General features: G+C 39.5%; 2 protein-coding genes and 2 non-coding genes across 10 annotated transcripts in view; 1 reads left to right on the top strand and 3 right to left on the bottom strand.

Annotated features, from left to right (window-relative positions):
- MPC2 (mitochondrial pyruvate carrier 2) overlaps positions 1–5988 on the bottom strand; it is a 27002-nt gene extending 21014 nt beyond the window's left edge. The window contains exons 1-2 of one of the 5 annotated variants that reach the window (XM_024742407.1): positions 5402–5988; positions 3802–3912 (exon numbers count right to left, since the gene is read on the bottom strand). In XM_024742407.1, coding sequence (XP_024598175.1) covers positions 3802–3910 — 109 coding nt within the window. In that variant the 5' untranslated portion in view covers positions 3911–3912; positions 5402–5988. Of the gene's footprint in view, positions 1–3801; positions 3971–4602; positions 4644–5401 lie in introns of those variants that run through there. The other 4 variants (XM_024742406.1, XM_024742405.1, XM_024742403.1 and 1 more) reach the window with 4 other exon arrangements.
- On the bottom strand, positions 296–398 carry LOC112398077 (U6 spliceosomal RNA). The gene has a single exon (XR_003002918.1). It is a non-coding gene; the product is annotated as a U6 spliceosomal RNA (small nuclear RNA).
- LOC112398078 (U6 spliceosomal RNA) lies at positions 717–819 on the bottom strand. Its single transcript, XR_003002919.1, has one exon. It is a non-coding gene; the product is annotated as a U6 spliceosomal RNA (small nuclear RNA).
- DCAF6 (DDB1 and CUL4 associated factor 6) overlaps positions 4729–13904 on the top strand; it is a 166149-nt gene continuing 156973 nt past the window's right edge. Inside the window, exon 1 of one of the 3 annotated variants that reach the window (XM_024742398.1) lies at positions 4729–5085. In XM_024742398.1, the coding sequence (XP_024598166.1) occupies positions 4989–5085 (97 nt within the window). In that variant the 5' untranslated portion in view covers positions 4729–4988. The remainder of the gene's footprint in view (positions 5086–13904) is intronic. The other 2 variants (XM_024742399.1, XM_024742400.1) reach the window with 2 other exon arrangements.

Raw genomic sequence — 13904 nt, forward strand, 5'->3', positions numbered from 1 at the left:
GATTGGGTTGTTTGTTTTTTTGATATTGAGCTGCATGAGCTGCTTGTATAGTTTAGAGATTAATCCTTGGTCAGTTGCTTCATTTGCAAATATTTTTCTCGCATTCTGAGCCTGTCTTTTCGTTTTGTTTATGGCTTCCTTTGCCACGCAAAAGCTTTTAAGTTTCATTAGGTCCCATTTGTTTTTGTTTTTATTTCCATTTCTCTAGGAGGTGGGTCATAAAGGATCGTGCTGTGATTTATTTATTTATTTATTATTATTTTTTTAAACATCTTTATTGGAGTATAATTTCTTTAAAAATATGGAACGCTTCACAAATTTGCATGTCATCCTTGCACAGGGGCCATGCTAATCTTCTCTGTATCATTCCAATATTAGTATATGTGCTGCCAAAGCAAGCTCTGATTTATTACATAGAGTATTCTGCCTATGTTTTCCTCTAAGAATTTTGTAGTGTCTGGCCTTACATTTAGGTCTTTAATCCATTTTGAGTTTATTTTTGTACATGGCGTAAGGGAGTGTTCTAATTTCATTCTTTTACATGTAGCTATCCAGTTTTCCCAGCACCACTTATTGAAGAGGCTGTCTTTTCTCCACTGTATATTCTATTTTTATTTCCATTTCTCTAGGAGGTGGGTCATAAAGGATCGTGCTGTGATTTATTTATTTATTTATTATTATTTTTTTAAACATCTTTATTGGAGTATAATTTCTTTAAAAATATGGAACGCTTCACAAATTTGCATGTCATCCTTGCACAGGGGCCATGCTAATCTTCTCTGTATCATTCCAATATTAGTATATGTGCTGCCAAAGCAAGCTCTGATTTATTACATAGAGTATTCTGCCTATGTTTTCCTCTAAGAATTTTGTAGTGTCTGGCCTTACATTTAGGTCTTTAATCCATTTTGAGTTTATTTTTGTACATGGCGTAAGGGAGTGTTCTAATTTCATTCTTTTACATGTAGCTATCCAGTTTTCCCAGCACCACTTATTGAAGAGGCTGTCTTTTCTCCACTGTATATTCTTGCTTCCTTTATCAAAGATAAGGTGACCATATGTGCGTGGGTTTATCTCTGGGCCTTCAATCCTGTTCCATTGATCTATATTTCTGTTTTTGTGCCAGTACCATACTGTCTTTATTACTGTAGCTTTGTAGTACAGTCTGATGTCAGGGAGCTTGATTCCTCCAGCTCCGTTTTTCTTTCTCAAGATTGCTTTGGCTATTCAGGGTCTTTTGTGTTTCCATACAAACTGTGAAATTTTTTGTTCTAGTTCTGTGAAAAATGCCATTGGTAGTTTTATAAGGATTGCACTGAATCTGTAGACTGCTTTGGGTAGTATAGTCATTTTCACAATGTTGATTCTTCCAATCCAAGAACATGGTATATCTCTATCAGTTTGTATCATACTTAATTTCTTTCATCAGTGTCTTACAGTTTTCTGCATACAGGTCTTTTGTCTCCTTCGGTAGGTTTATACCTAGGTATTTTATTCTTTTTGTTGCAATGGTAAATGGGAGTGTTTCTTTAATTTCTCTTTCAGATTTTTCATCATTAGTGTACAGGAATGCGAGAGATTTCTGTGCATTAATTTTGTATCCTGTTACTTTACCGAATTAATTGATTAGCTCTAGTAGTTTTCTGGTAGCCTCTTTAGGATTCTCTATGTATATACAACACTATTCTTACTCTACAGAAGTAGATCATTCTGTGCCAGAGACAATATGTAGATAAATGGATGATGAAGGCCACAGGTCTAACTCTATATATAATGCAATATTCTACTCTAATATATATTTATATAAAGACATATTCTTGTAACCTGTCTCAACGTACTTGTCAATGATACAATGAAATCTCAAAAATTTAGCCTTGCATATTACTGTAAAAACCTCCAGTATGTGAATCTACTCTAATGTTTAATATAATGATTCAATAACATAGTATTATGCAAAATAGTACGCAAAATCCTTGAATATTCACTCTGATGACTCTTGGAACAATAATCAGTATTTCCTCAGATTTTATTGAATACTTATGAATCAATCAACAGTTATATTTTTCATGTTTCTTCATTTCTACAATGGTGTGCCTACCCTACAACATTTTAATCACGAATAATTTTGCAGTGATAGGTATTCTTACTCTGCATATTGGTGAAAAGCTTAATAAGAGGGAACTAACACCAACATTTGTTGAGAGTCTATGTGCAAACACTGCTACATGTTTTACAGACAATACATCACTTAACTTTCACAGCAATCCTTAAATGGTGATAATTATTATCCCCATTTCATAGATTAGAACTAAAGGTTGGGGTCAAGGTCACACAGCCAAGATTCAAATCCAGGTCAGTCTGGCTTCAAAGCCTATGCTCCTTCCATTACACTGAAAAAAAGGGTTACAATAACTGAACTAGTCCAAGAGTATCCAGATAAAATGCACAATCTACTAACAAATCTCAAATGAAAGATAATTCCTTTTCATTATAAAAGTTGAATAAAGTATTATAAAGAATGATTATACGTGGTTAAAGCCAAGGTCTTGCAAAATATCACTATAAAACTACCCTCCAATTCTGTTTTAAAGTAGTTTAAAGTTGCTCCTCCTCTATCCTGTCTTTATCCTACAACCCAAACACAGAGCTTAAGAGGGTCAGGGTTGACTACACAGAATTCAGTTGAGTCTGAAGCCCAGATTATTACAGAAGCATTGCCCAATTCTCCCTCCTGAAAATCTCTGCCACAAAACACAGCACAATTCCAAAAATTGCGTGTTAAAAGAACCAAAAGGCAAATAAACTAAATAAGCTTCTTCATCAATAAAAACCTCTCCTTAAAGATCAATTTTATAAGGGGTAAACTACTGCAACAAGTAATATTATACTAAAGTATAATTCCAAGACATAGTTCACCCCATTATCAAACTGGAAATTAGATTTAGTAACCATCTCACACTCCCAAGAGCTTCTTCATAGTCAGATATGTGGGGAGATAGAGTTGGAAGAATTGGGATCTTCCAGTTTCTTATAGAATTATTTTTTTCAACCACAAGAACATTGTTTTCCAATAGGTTAAAGAGAGAGCTAACATTTACTGAGCATTTATGAAGAATCAAACACATACGTTATCTTTAACTCTCACATCGATCACATTTTACAGAAACTAAGATCTAGGATTTCGCCCAAGGTCACATCGATAGTAAGCAGCAGAGCAGAATTTAAAACCAGGTCTGTCCACACAAAAAGGTCCAGGGAGAGCTTGTTCAGTAGTAATTTCATAAATAAGGATAGACTTAAACAAACTAGACCTATGGGGCAAGGAATGACACTGACTCAGAAACCGGTTAACACTTCTGCAGGCCTGTCAGCTGGAGCTGAAGAAAGTATGACCTTTACTCCAAACCCTCCAGGGCAGAAAGACAGCTCTTCTCCGCGTGGGTCAATATACCACTACTCATGGAGGGAAAGAGGAGAGAATGAGGTTTCCTGGTGGCCCAGACCCTTTCTTGGCCGCAGAAATGGAGAAGGATCAAACCCAGAGGCCCGGTCCGGGTCTGAGTTGTGCCTAAGGTAAGGGGTGCGACAAAGGTCGCAGACTTGAAAATAACGAGTTTATGAAAGATGCTGGAAAAGAAAACATGAAAAGCAGGGAGCATGGGAAAGTACACGGATTCACTTGAGGGAAGGGGGTTGGGGCTGTGGGTGATGCCTCCAGCAGCAGAGTTGTCAGTGGGCCTCAAAACGGAGGGAAGGGACAGGGAGGGAAGGTCTCGGTGGGAGCCACTCTGGGTTCATTACCTGCCGGGTGGTTGTACAACGGCCTCAGTTTCTCAGGCAGCAGAAGCTCCACTTTATCAAGGACCCGGTGGTAGGTGGCCCGCAGGCCCCGGGCGCCGGCGGCTGACATTTCTGCGGACAAGTGATCGTGGGCAGCCAGGTAAGGCAGCGGCCGTGTGCTCCTCCCTGGCTGGCAATGAAGGGCAGCTCGTCACTTTCCCCTGTCTCAACGCCTCCCGCCCTCCTCTCCCCCAAGGCAGCTCAGCCTGCTCCCCTGTGAACCGCCCGACGGCCCGCGCCTAGAGAAGATTGTGGGGGCGGAGACTCTGCGACGGCCCGCCCCGAGCCCGCCTCCTGGCCTCCGACTGCCTAGAGGGAGGAGGAGTCACGGAAACAGGTGGCAAAAGGACAGCCTCACCGAGTCAATCCGGCGCCCTACCGGGAGCGCGCTTGCGCAAGCAGGGCGGCCCGCGGTGACTGGCCCGCCCCGGGGCGTGGGCGGGGTCCAGACCAAACCTACAATTTCTTCTTCCTGGCCCGGAGGCCATGTTGGAGAAGGGAAAGTGAAGCTGCACCGGCGCTAATCCCCTTTCACTTTGGTTAAGGAGGCCCCTAGATAAAATGGGCTTTTCGGGCCTTCCATGACCCGACTAAAGATGACGCCGCACAACTCTGTTGCTTCCTTTGGAATGAGACTCGTGAGCGCGAGACTTCCGATTTCAGCTTCTTCCGTCTCTATTCCACATTTATCCAGAGTATTAAGGATTTGACTAGAGTGGTCTGAACCCACTTTTCTAGGGTAAGGGCAGCCCTGGCACACACCTGCCTCAGTCTCCAGGGTGGTCGTCATCTCGCGAGAAAGGCTTGAAAGGGAGGGTGTCGAGAATGAGGAGAGGGAGGAGTCGAGGCCGCCTCCGCCTCCTCCACCTCCTCCTGTAGGAGGGGGTGCTGAGGGAGGGAACAGTTGCTGATCTCTGGATGTTCTGGGTAGTCTTGAGCAGGAGAGTATGAGGCGAGCTCAGGCCCGGGTGCGGCCGGGCTTCGGGGGCGAAGGCGCTGCCGCTGCCACCGCCATCTAACTCGCTGCTACCGCGAGGCCCGTCGCGCGGATGGTGCTGGTGCGGCTCGGGTGTTGATCCGCGTGTCCCCTCCCCCCTTTCCCCTCCCCCAGGCTGTGGTCTCCTCTCCTCCCCCGGCCCGGCGGAGCCATGTCTCGAGGTGGCTGCTGCCCACACCTGTTGTGGGACGTGAGGAAAAGGTCCCTCGGGCTGGAGGACCCGTCCCGGCTGCGGAGCCGCTACCTGGGTGAGCGGGGGCCCTGGGGCGGAGGCGCTGAGGTCGCCGCCCAGAGGTGGGGGAGGGGGCCACGCCGCTGGGGTTATTGGAGGTGGGACAGCGCCTGGGCAGGGACGCCCCGGAGACGCCGAGGTGCTGGGTGGACCTTGGCGGACGGATCCCGTGCCCGTGTCCTCCCATGGCTAAGTCCCCCTTTCATGCTGCCAGCCGCCGCCCTTACTGGGTGTTCCTTCGGGGGGCCGGACAGGGGGCAGACGGTACTGGCCGAGAAAGGTGTTGGGGTCGCTTCTGGAGTGGGACTCGGGAGAAGACTTGTCGAACCTACCCGAGCTGCCGCGTTTAGAGCAAAAGTTGGCGCTTTTGCTCTTCTCCAGCGCTCTCCTCGCTCAGCCGAAGGACCTAAGTTTGTGTTGACCGCCCCTCCCCTAAAGTCTCGGGAGGGCTTAGGTGTCCGTGGCGACGCGCTGACCACCCTCGAGGACTCCACGCTCCAAACAGACTCGGTGTAAACTGTTGTGCGGCTCCGAGCCAAAACCTGAAAGTGATAGCTGAGCTCTCCCCTCCCCCGCGCGCTTTCCCAGTTGGACTCTGCTGTTCGGTGGTTTCGACCGCTTTAAGGAGGTGTAGGGTTTCACGTTCCCATTCCCACCCCTGTGAAACACACTTGGCATTTACTGTTACTTAGTTAAGCTTTCTAAAAACAACCTTCGATACTTGAGGGAACGGTAGTCCAGTTCTTTTCGTTTTGCGTAAAGTGGATTTGTGAGGATTCTGGGTCACGCCTGAGCTAAAAGTGGACGGATTTAGTAGGGGTCTTTTTTCTTCCTTCCTCTGCAATCTTTTCATTACTCTTTCTTCTTTTTCTTTTTTTTTTTAATTTGAAGATAAGACAACATCATTAAAATTGTTTTCTTTGCAATTTTGTTACTTTTTGCTAGGTATTTGTTGATGTCATTTGGTTTTGACTTAAAATCAATAAAAGAAAATGAAATTTCGCTACACCTAACAGTTCTGGTTTGTGAGTTATTTGAGAGAAGTTAGCAGGCATTTTTTTCCCCTTGCTCCTGTTTTTTAGTGTCTCAAGTGACATCAATACATTGTCCTTGTAAAAACTTAATAAGAATGAAGCACAAATCCTTGTGATTCTCCCATTCTAGTTTCACACACACACTCTTTGAGAGGTAACAGTGTTCTCTGTTTCCTGAATATTCTTCCAGACCTTTTTCTTTGAATTCTTACAAGCACATGTGTACATATAGAAATGCTGTAGGAGTGTGTGTGTGACCTGAATATATGGTGTCATACTGTAAACAACTGTTTTGCAACTTTTTTTTTTGTTTTTACATAACATCTTGGAGATCTTTGCATGGCAGTAAAAATAGATCTATACAGTCTTTTAAACTATTGCAGAGTATTTAACAGTATGAAGGTATCATCGTCGACTCAGCCTTTCTTCTTTTGGACGTTTGCTGTTACTAACAGCACTACAGTGAACCTCCTTGCACATGCTTTTTGTGCATTTGTTCTAGGATAAGTACCTGGAGTGGTGATTAATCATTTTAAAATTTAATATCAATAGAGAGTGCTTTTTTAAACCATTAACCTAAAAGATGTGCAATATTTCTTTTAATACTTACTTGCTGAGAAAGAGCTTAACTTTTGCTTAATAAAAAAAACTTGTGTTCTACACCAATGAATTTATATGTGGTCCTTTATCTCTATTAGCTGGAGCATTTAAATAAGTAGTACTTATATGTAGGTTTATGTATTAATGTTTTCTGCTGGTTCAGTTACTTCAGCTGTATCTATGATAGAGTCAATTAAAATATAAAACCATACATTTTCTTTTTCCATTCCTCTTCTAGCTCCATAATGGGAGTGGAGTTCGTGTGTTGGGTGGAGGAGAATTGAAGAGTAAGAGTTCACTGTCTTTAGTAGAAAGTTGAAATTATAGATTTTCAAATATATGTATATTCATGCAGGAAATTCCATATCTTACATAATATTTTAAATGTGGTAGTAATATATACTTTATAATTAGCACATCCTTTAAAAGTGTTTTTTTTAAATATTCAAAAATAGTTTGAAGAGTAATTTCTTAGCCTTAGGAGACTTTCTTTACACCTTTAGTTTATCCATCTCTTTCACACTCCAGTGCTAATCTTGGCTTAGCAGGAAACAGCAAAATCCACATTGGTATTGCCTGAATTAATGAGATTTAAAAAAAATGATATTTTGAAGTACTCTTATAAAGTCTTCTTTTTAAGAAGTCCAAGTGTTTTAAAAAGTAAGTAGATTTTTTCGGGGGGGGGGACTTCAATATTTAAACATTTTGATTGTTTATCTATAGTACTGTAGGTTAAATATTTTTCTAATTTATCTCCATTATTTGTATTTCTAATAATGAATTACTTCTAAATAACAGTAAAATTGGGATAGAAGCAATTGACAGATTTTTCTTGTAACATGTGCATTTCAAATTAACCATAGCATGTGCCTTTTCAATAGTAGTATTCATGTTTTACAGGTGATTTTATTTAAATTTGGTTAATTTTCTCTTTTCCTCCCATCAAAAAAAATTGCAGTTCACAAAACATCCTTTTATATTGTGAGAATAAAGATAATTTGTCATGTGTTATTTAGAAGAAGATGTATATGTTTACTTATAGCCCACAAATTCACAAGATTCACCTGAACCAATGAAGTGTTTTGTCTAGCATGAACTCAGAGGCTAGGCCAGGGATTGTAATCTTTATGAGCCCGATCTAAATTTCAATGGAGGATTTATTTTTTTAAAGAGCAGTTGTCAAAGTCCAGAGTCAGAGACACCTGTACGTCTAAATGTTTCTTAAGATGCCGTATACTAGTTATAGAGTAGTGCTTTTGGAACTCAGTGATTGTTATAATAATTTATTAGCCATCCATATTTCATTATAGTTTTATAGAGATAAACATTACTTATAAAAGAAATTATCTGTACATTTCTTCTTTCTCTTTCTATTTCTCTCATTTTAGACAGGCTTGCGTACAATTTGAATTTACACTTTCTAACCCTTCTAAATTAAAGACAGTAATTGACTAACAAAAAGCAATTTAAGGGAAATTTTCAAGGGAGTTGTTTGCCCTAATGTATTATATGTTTAATACAAAGTGTTTGAGTTATGATTAGGCAGTGTTTTGGTCAACTTGGGATGCTGTAACAAAACACCATAAACTGGGTGGCTTTTGAACAACATAAATTTATTTTTCAAAGTTTTGGAGGCTGGAAGCCTGAGATAAGGGTGCTCACATGGTCAGGTTCTGAGTCTGGTGAGGGCCTGCTTCCTGGTTCATAGCCATCTTTTCACCATAACCTCACAAGGCAGAAGAAGTGAGCTAATTCTCTGGGATCTTTTTTATAAGGGCACTAATCCAAGCCTAATCACCTCCCGAAGATTCCCACCTCCTAATTAGGATTTCAGCAGAGGAATTGGTCCGGGTGGGGTGATGGGGGGACACGAACATTCAGACTATACCACTAAGCCAGTGACAGCCTTATAGTGGAGATTGAAATCTCTTTTTGTTCAGGCGATTAGGAAGTCTGTGTCCTTTGAATATCGTTAGGGTCAGTATGTACTGAAATGGATAATTTTGCATTTATATTAGTCTCTAGCGTATCTTGAATACATCTATATTCAGACTTACCAAGTTCTTCATAAAGTGTTGCCGGGTTAAAACATATGTTATGAGGGTCAGAAAATTCTGAGTTTTTCCTCCTTGTTAACTACTGGGGAAAAGTTAGTGAAGTATTTGTATTTTGTTTCTTTAGTCTTAAAATTTCAATGAAAGCTGAAAAAGGTTTGATTTTAATAGTTAATAATGACAGTTAAATATGACAAATATTTGTAATAGAATATGCTGTTAATTCCTGAAGATTAGGCCACCAAATGCATGTTATCAATCATAACAACAGCAGACAATTGAATAGCTCTACTGTAGACTTCATTCCTACTTGGTATAGAATGAAAGTGCTTAAAAGGGATAGGAGCTTCTGGTAGCACAAAATTTATATTTCAGGTATGTTTTATGTCAGTGTTTTTCAAATGTTTTGACCATGATCAACAGTAAAAATACATTTACATGGCAACTTGTGATACACATAACTAAAATAAAAGATTCCCCAAATGACATTTACCCTTACTAGGTGTGGTGCATTCTTTTTTCTGTTCCATATCGTGTTGTTAGAAATGTTGGTGTTGACCCAGTAGAATATCCACTAATGAGTGTTGGCTTGAGGTTCACAAAGCTGTTCTAAGTGGTGTGTTTTTTTTAATAATTGTAATTGAATGTTACTGACTTCAAAGTTAGGGTGGGTGGGTTTCCCAAGTAGTTGTAGTAGACTAAAAAAAATGTTTTTTGAATAGCGCTGATGGCAAATAAAGAAGATATAAATAACAAAACTTTTAATTTATACTTTGGCAAAAATACAGTACAACACTTTTAGATCCTCACTTTTTTTTTTTGCCATGCCTCACGGCTTGCTGGTTCTTAGTTTCCCGACCAGGGATTGAACCCAGGCCCTCCTCGGTAGTGAAAGCCCAGATTCCTAACCACTGAACTGCGAGGGAATTCCCAAATCCTCATTTCTTGAGTAATACTTGCAATGTGATTGCCGAGTTGTATAATAAGTGTGTTTAACTTCGTAAGAAACTTTTTCAAAACAGTTGTACCATACTGCATTCCCATCAGCAGTGTTTGAGAGTTCTAGTTGTTCCACGTTCTCATCCATACTTGGCATTATGAGTCTTCCTAATTTTAGCTTTTCTAGTTGATAATGTAGGTATAATATCACTATTGTTTTAATTTGCATTTGATTTAATCCTAATGATTAATGATTTTGAGTATATTTTCATGGCTTATTTGCCATTCTTATACTTTGGTTAAATATTCAGATTTACCTTCTTAATATTGTAAAAATTCTTTATATATTCTTGATACAAGTCCTTAATCAGATATAAATTTTGCAGATATTTTCTCCCAGTTTGTGTAAGTCAATTTCTCTACCACATTCCATTGATCTAGGTGTCTGCCTTTATGCCATTACTTTCGGTCTTTATAGTGAGTGTTGAAATCAGCTAGTGTGATATTTTGTACTTGGTTCTTTTTTTCAAAATTACTTTGGCTATTCTGAGTCCTTTTCATTTTTTAAATTTCAGAATCAGCTTGTCAATTTCTATAAAAAGGACTGCTGGGGTTTTGACTGATACTGTTTTGAATCTGTACCTTATTTCAGGGAGAATTGTAGTCTTTACAGTATGGAATCTTCCAATTCATAATGGTGGCTTTTCTCTCCATTTATTTTGTTGTTCCTTCATTTCTTTCAGCAATGTTATATATTTTTCAGTGTACAGATCTTATATATATATTTGCTCTATTTATTCCTATATATTTAATGTTTTTATACTATTTTAGATAGTATCATTTTATAAGTTTATAAGTAATATCAAATTATTCATTGTGCATATATAGAAATAAAATTTTTTTAAATTGGCTTTATATCGTGCAACTTTACTCAACCTACTCATTAGTTCTTTCTTAAAAAAATTAATTTCTGGCTGCGTTGGGTCTTCGTTGCTGCGTACAGGCTTTCCTCTAGTTGGGGCGAGCAGGGGCTACTCTTCGTTGTGGTGTGCAGGCTTCTCATTGCGGTGGCTTCTCTTGTTGCAGAGCACGGTCTCTAGGTGCACGGGCTTCAGTAGTTGTGGCTTGTGGGCCCTAGAGTGCAGGCTCAGTAGTTGTGTCGCACAGGCTTTGTTGCTCCAGGGCATGTGGGATCTTCCCCGGACTAGGGCTTGAACCTGTGACCCCTGCACTGGCAGGTGGATTCTTAACCACTGTGCCACCAGGGAAGCCCTACTCATTAGTTCTTATAAAAAATTTTTTTTGCAGGCTTTTTTGGATTTTATGTAGTTGATTATGTCACTGCATATTAAGATTCTTCCTGGGAATTCCCTGGTGGTACAGTGATTAGGACTTGGTGCTCTCACTGCCCAGAGGGACCAGGTTCAATCCCTGGTTGGAGTACTACGATCCCACAAGCTGCGTGGTGTGACCAAAAAAAGAAAAACCAAAAAAACCAAAAAACAAAATTTCTTCCTTTTTTACCTATGTTGTTTTTTTCTTCCGTTTTCAATTTTCTTGCTTAATTGCATTGACCAGGACTCCAGTAGAATCTTGAAAGGAAGTAGTAAGGGTGGACATTGTTGCCTTATTCCTCATCCTGGAAAGCATTCAGTCTTTAACTATTAAATATGTTGTTGACTGTAGGTTTTTGTAGATACCCATTGAAGAAATCCCCTTCTACTCTTAAATTGCTGAGAGTGTTTATCATGACTAGCTGTTGAATTTTGTCAGGGTTTATTCTGCATCTGTTGAATTGATTATATGATTTCTGTTTCATAGATTATGTTAACATATTGATTGATTTTTGAATGTTGAACCAACATTCAATTCCTGGGCCAAATCCTACTTGGTTATGATAAATTGTCCTTTATATATTGCTGGCTTCACTTTTGGTAAGAATTTTGTGTTTTTGTTCTTTAAGGATATTAGCTCACAGTTGTTATATTTTTGCCTGTTTTTCGTATCAGGATTATGCTGGCCTCATAAATGTGTTGGAAGTGTTCTTCTCTTTTTCTGAAGAGTTTGTGTAGACTTGAAATTACCTTTTCCTTAAATGTTTGATAGATTTCATCATTGAAGCCATCTGAGCTTGGAGTTTTCTTTGTGGGAAGGTTTTGTTTTGTTTAGTACTTTAACTTTTAATTTAGAGATGTGTAGATGCATGTGCAGTTGTTAGAAATAATACAAAGAGATCTCATATACCCTCAATCAATTTCCCAATGGTAGTATCATGTACAACTATATTAATATATCACAATTAGGAAATTGACATAGATAGATCTATGAATCTTATTCATATTTCCCCAGTTTTACATGCACTTTTGCATGTGTGTGTATTTAGTTCCATGCAATTTTAGCACTGATTTTAGTTTTTAAAAATTTTTTATTTTATTATTATTTTTTAATACATCTTTATTGGAGTATAATTGCTTCACAATGCTGTATTAATTTCTGTTGTACAACAGAGTGAATCAGCCATATGCATACACATGTCCCCATATCCCCTCCCTCTTGAGCCTCCCTCCCACCCTCTCTATCCCACCCCTCTAGGTCTTCGCAAAGCACGGAGCTGATCTCCCTGTGCTATGCTGCTGCTTCCCACTAGCTATCTGTTTTACATTTGGTAGTGTATATACGTCGATGCTATTCTCACTTCACCCCAGCTTCCCCCTCCCCCACCGTGTCCTCACGTCCATTCTCTATGTCTATGTCTTTATTTCTGCCCTGCCACCAGGTTCATCATTTTTAGATTCTATATATATGTGTCAGCATATGGTCTTTGTTTTTCTCTTTCTGACTTACTTCAATCTGTATGACAGACTCTAGGTCTATCCACCTCACTACAAATAACTCAATTTTGTTCCTTTTATGGCTGAGTAATATTCGATTGTAAATATGTGCCACATCTTCCTTATCCATTCATCTGTCAGTGGACATTTAGGTTGCTTCCGTGTCCTGACTATTGTAAATAGTGCTGCAGTGAACATTGTGGTACATGACTCTTTTTGAATTATGGTTTTCTCAGGGTATATGCCAAGTAGTGGGATTGCTTTCTATTTTTAGTGTTTTAAGGAACCTCCATACTGTTCTGCATAGTGGTGTATCCATTTACATTCCCACCAACAGTGGAGGAGGATGCCCTTTTCACCACACCCTTTCCAGCATTTATTGTTTCTAGATTTTTTGATAATGGCCATTCTGACCGGTGTGAGGTGATACCTTATTGTAGTTTTGATTTGCATTTCTCTAATAATTTTAATAAATTAATGTTAATTAATGTTACTAGATTAAAGTGGTTACCACCATATTTAAGGTACAGAACAGTTTCATCACAATAGTCCTTTGTGATCCCATTTTTGGCCACAGCTACCTCCTTCCCTCCCAACAGCTAACCCCTGGTAACTACTAATCTGTTCTCCCTTTCTATAATTTTGTCATTTCAAGAATGTTACATAAATAACATGTATGTAATGTTATAAATAACAGCATGTAAACTTTTGAGATTGGCTTTTTTTTGTTTGTTTGTTTTTTTGGTTTTTTTCGGTATGCGGGTCCACTGCTGTGGCCCTTCCCGTTGCGGAGCACAGGCTCCGGACGCGCAGGCTCGGCGGCCATGGCTCACGGGCCCTCAGCCGCTCCGCGGCACGTGGGATCTTCCCGGACCGGGGCACGAACCCGTGTCCCCTGCATCGGCAGGTGGACTCTCAACCACTGCGCCACCAGGGAAGCCCTAGATTGGCTTTTTTCACTCTGCATAATTCCCTTAAGATTCATCCAGGCTGTGTGTACAATAGTTTCTTTCTTTGTATTGTTGATTAGTATTTCATGATATCAATATATAACTAATCGTTCATTTGTTGAAGATATTTGTATTGTTTCCAGTTTTGACTATTAAATAGAGAGCTGTTACGAATATCCATACACAGGTTTTTGTATGAACATAGATTTTCATCTCTGGGATAAGTGTCCAAGAATTGTAATTACTGCACTATATGATAAGCACATTGTTTACTTTTGTAAGAAACTGCCATACCTTTTTCCAGTATGGCTGAACCGTTTTATGTTCCCATCAGCCATGTACGAGTAATCCAGTTTCTCTGCATCATCAGCAGCATTTAGTGTTGCCACTGTTTTTTTTTTTTTTTTTTTTTTTTTTTTTTTACGGG

Source organism: Neophocaena asiaeorientalis, unplaced genomic scaffold (genome assembly GCF_003031525.2).
Source record: "Neophocaena asiaeorientalis asiaeorientalis breed wild unplaced genomic scaffold, Neophocaena_asiaeorientalis_V1.1 scaffold99, whole genome shotgun sequence".
NCBI lineage: Eukaryota > Metazoa > Chordata > Mammalia > Artiodactyla > Phocoenidae > Neophocaena > Neophocaena asiaeorientalis.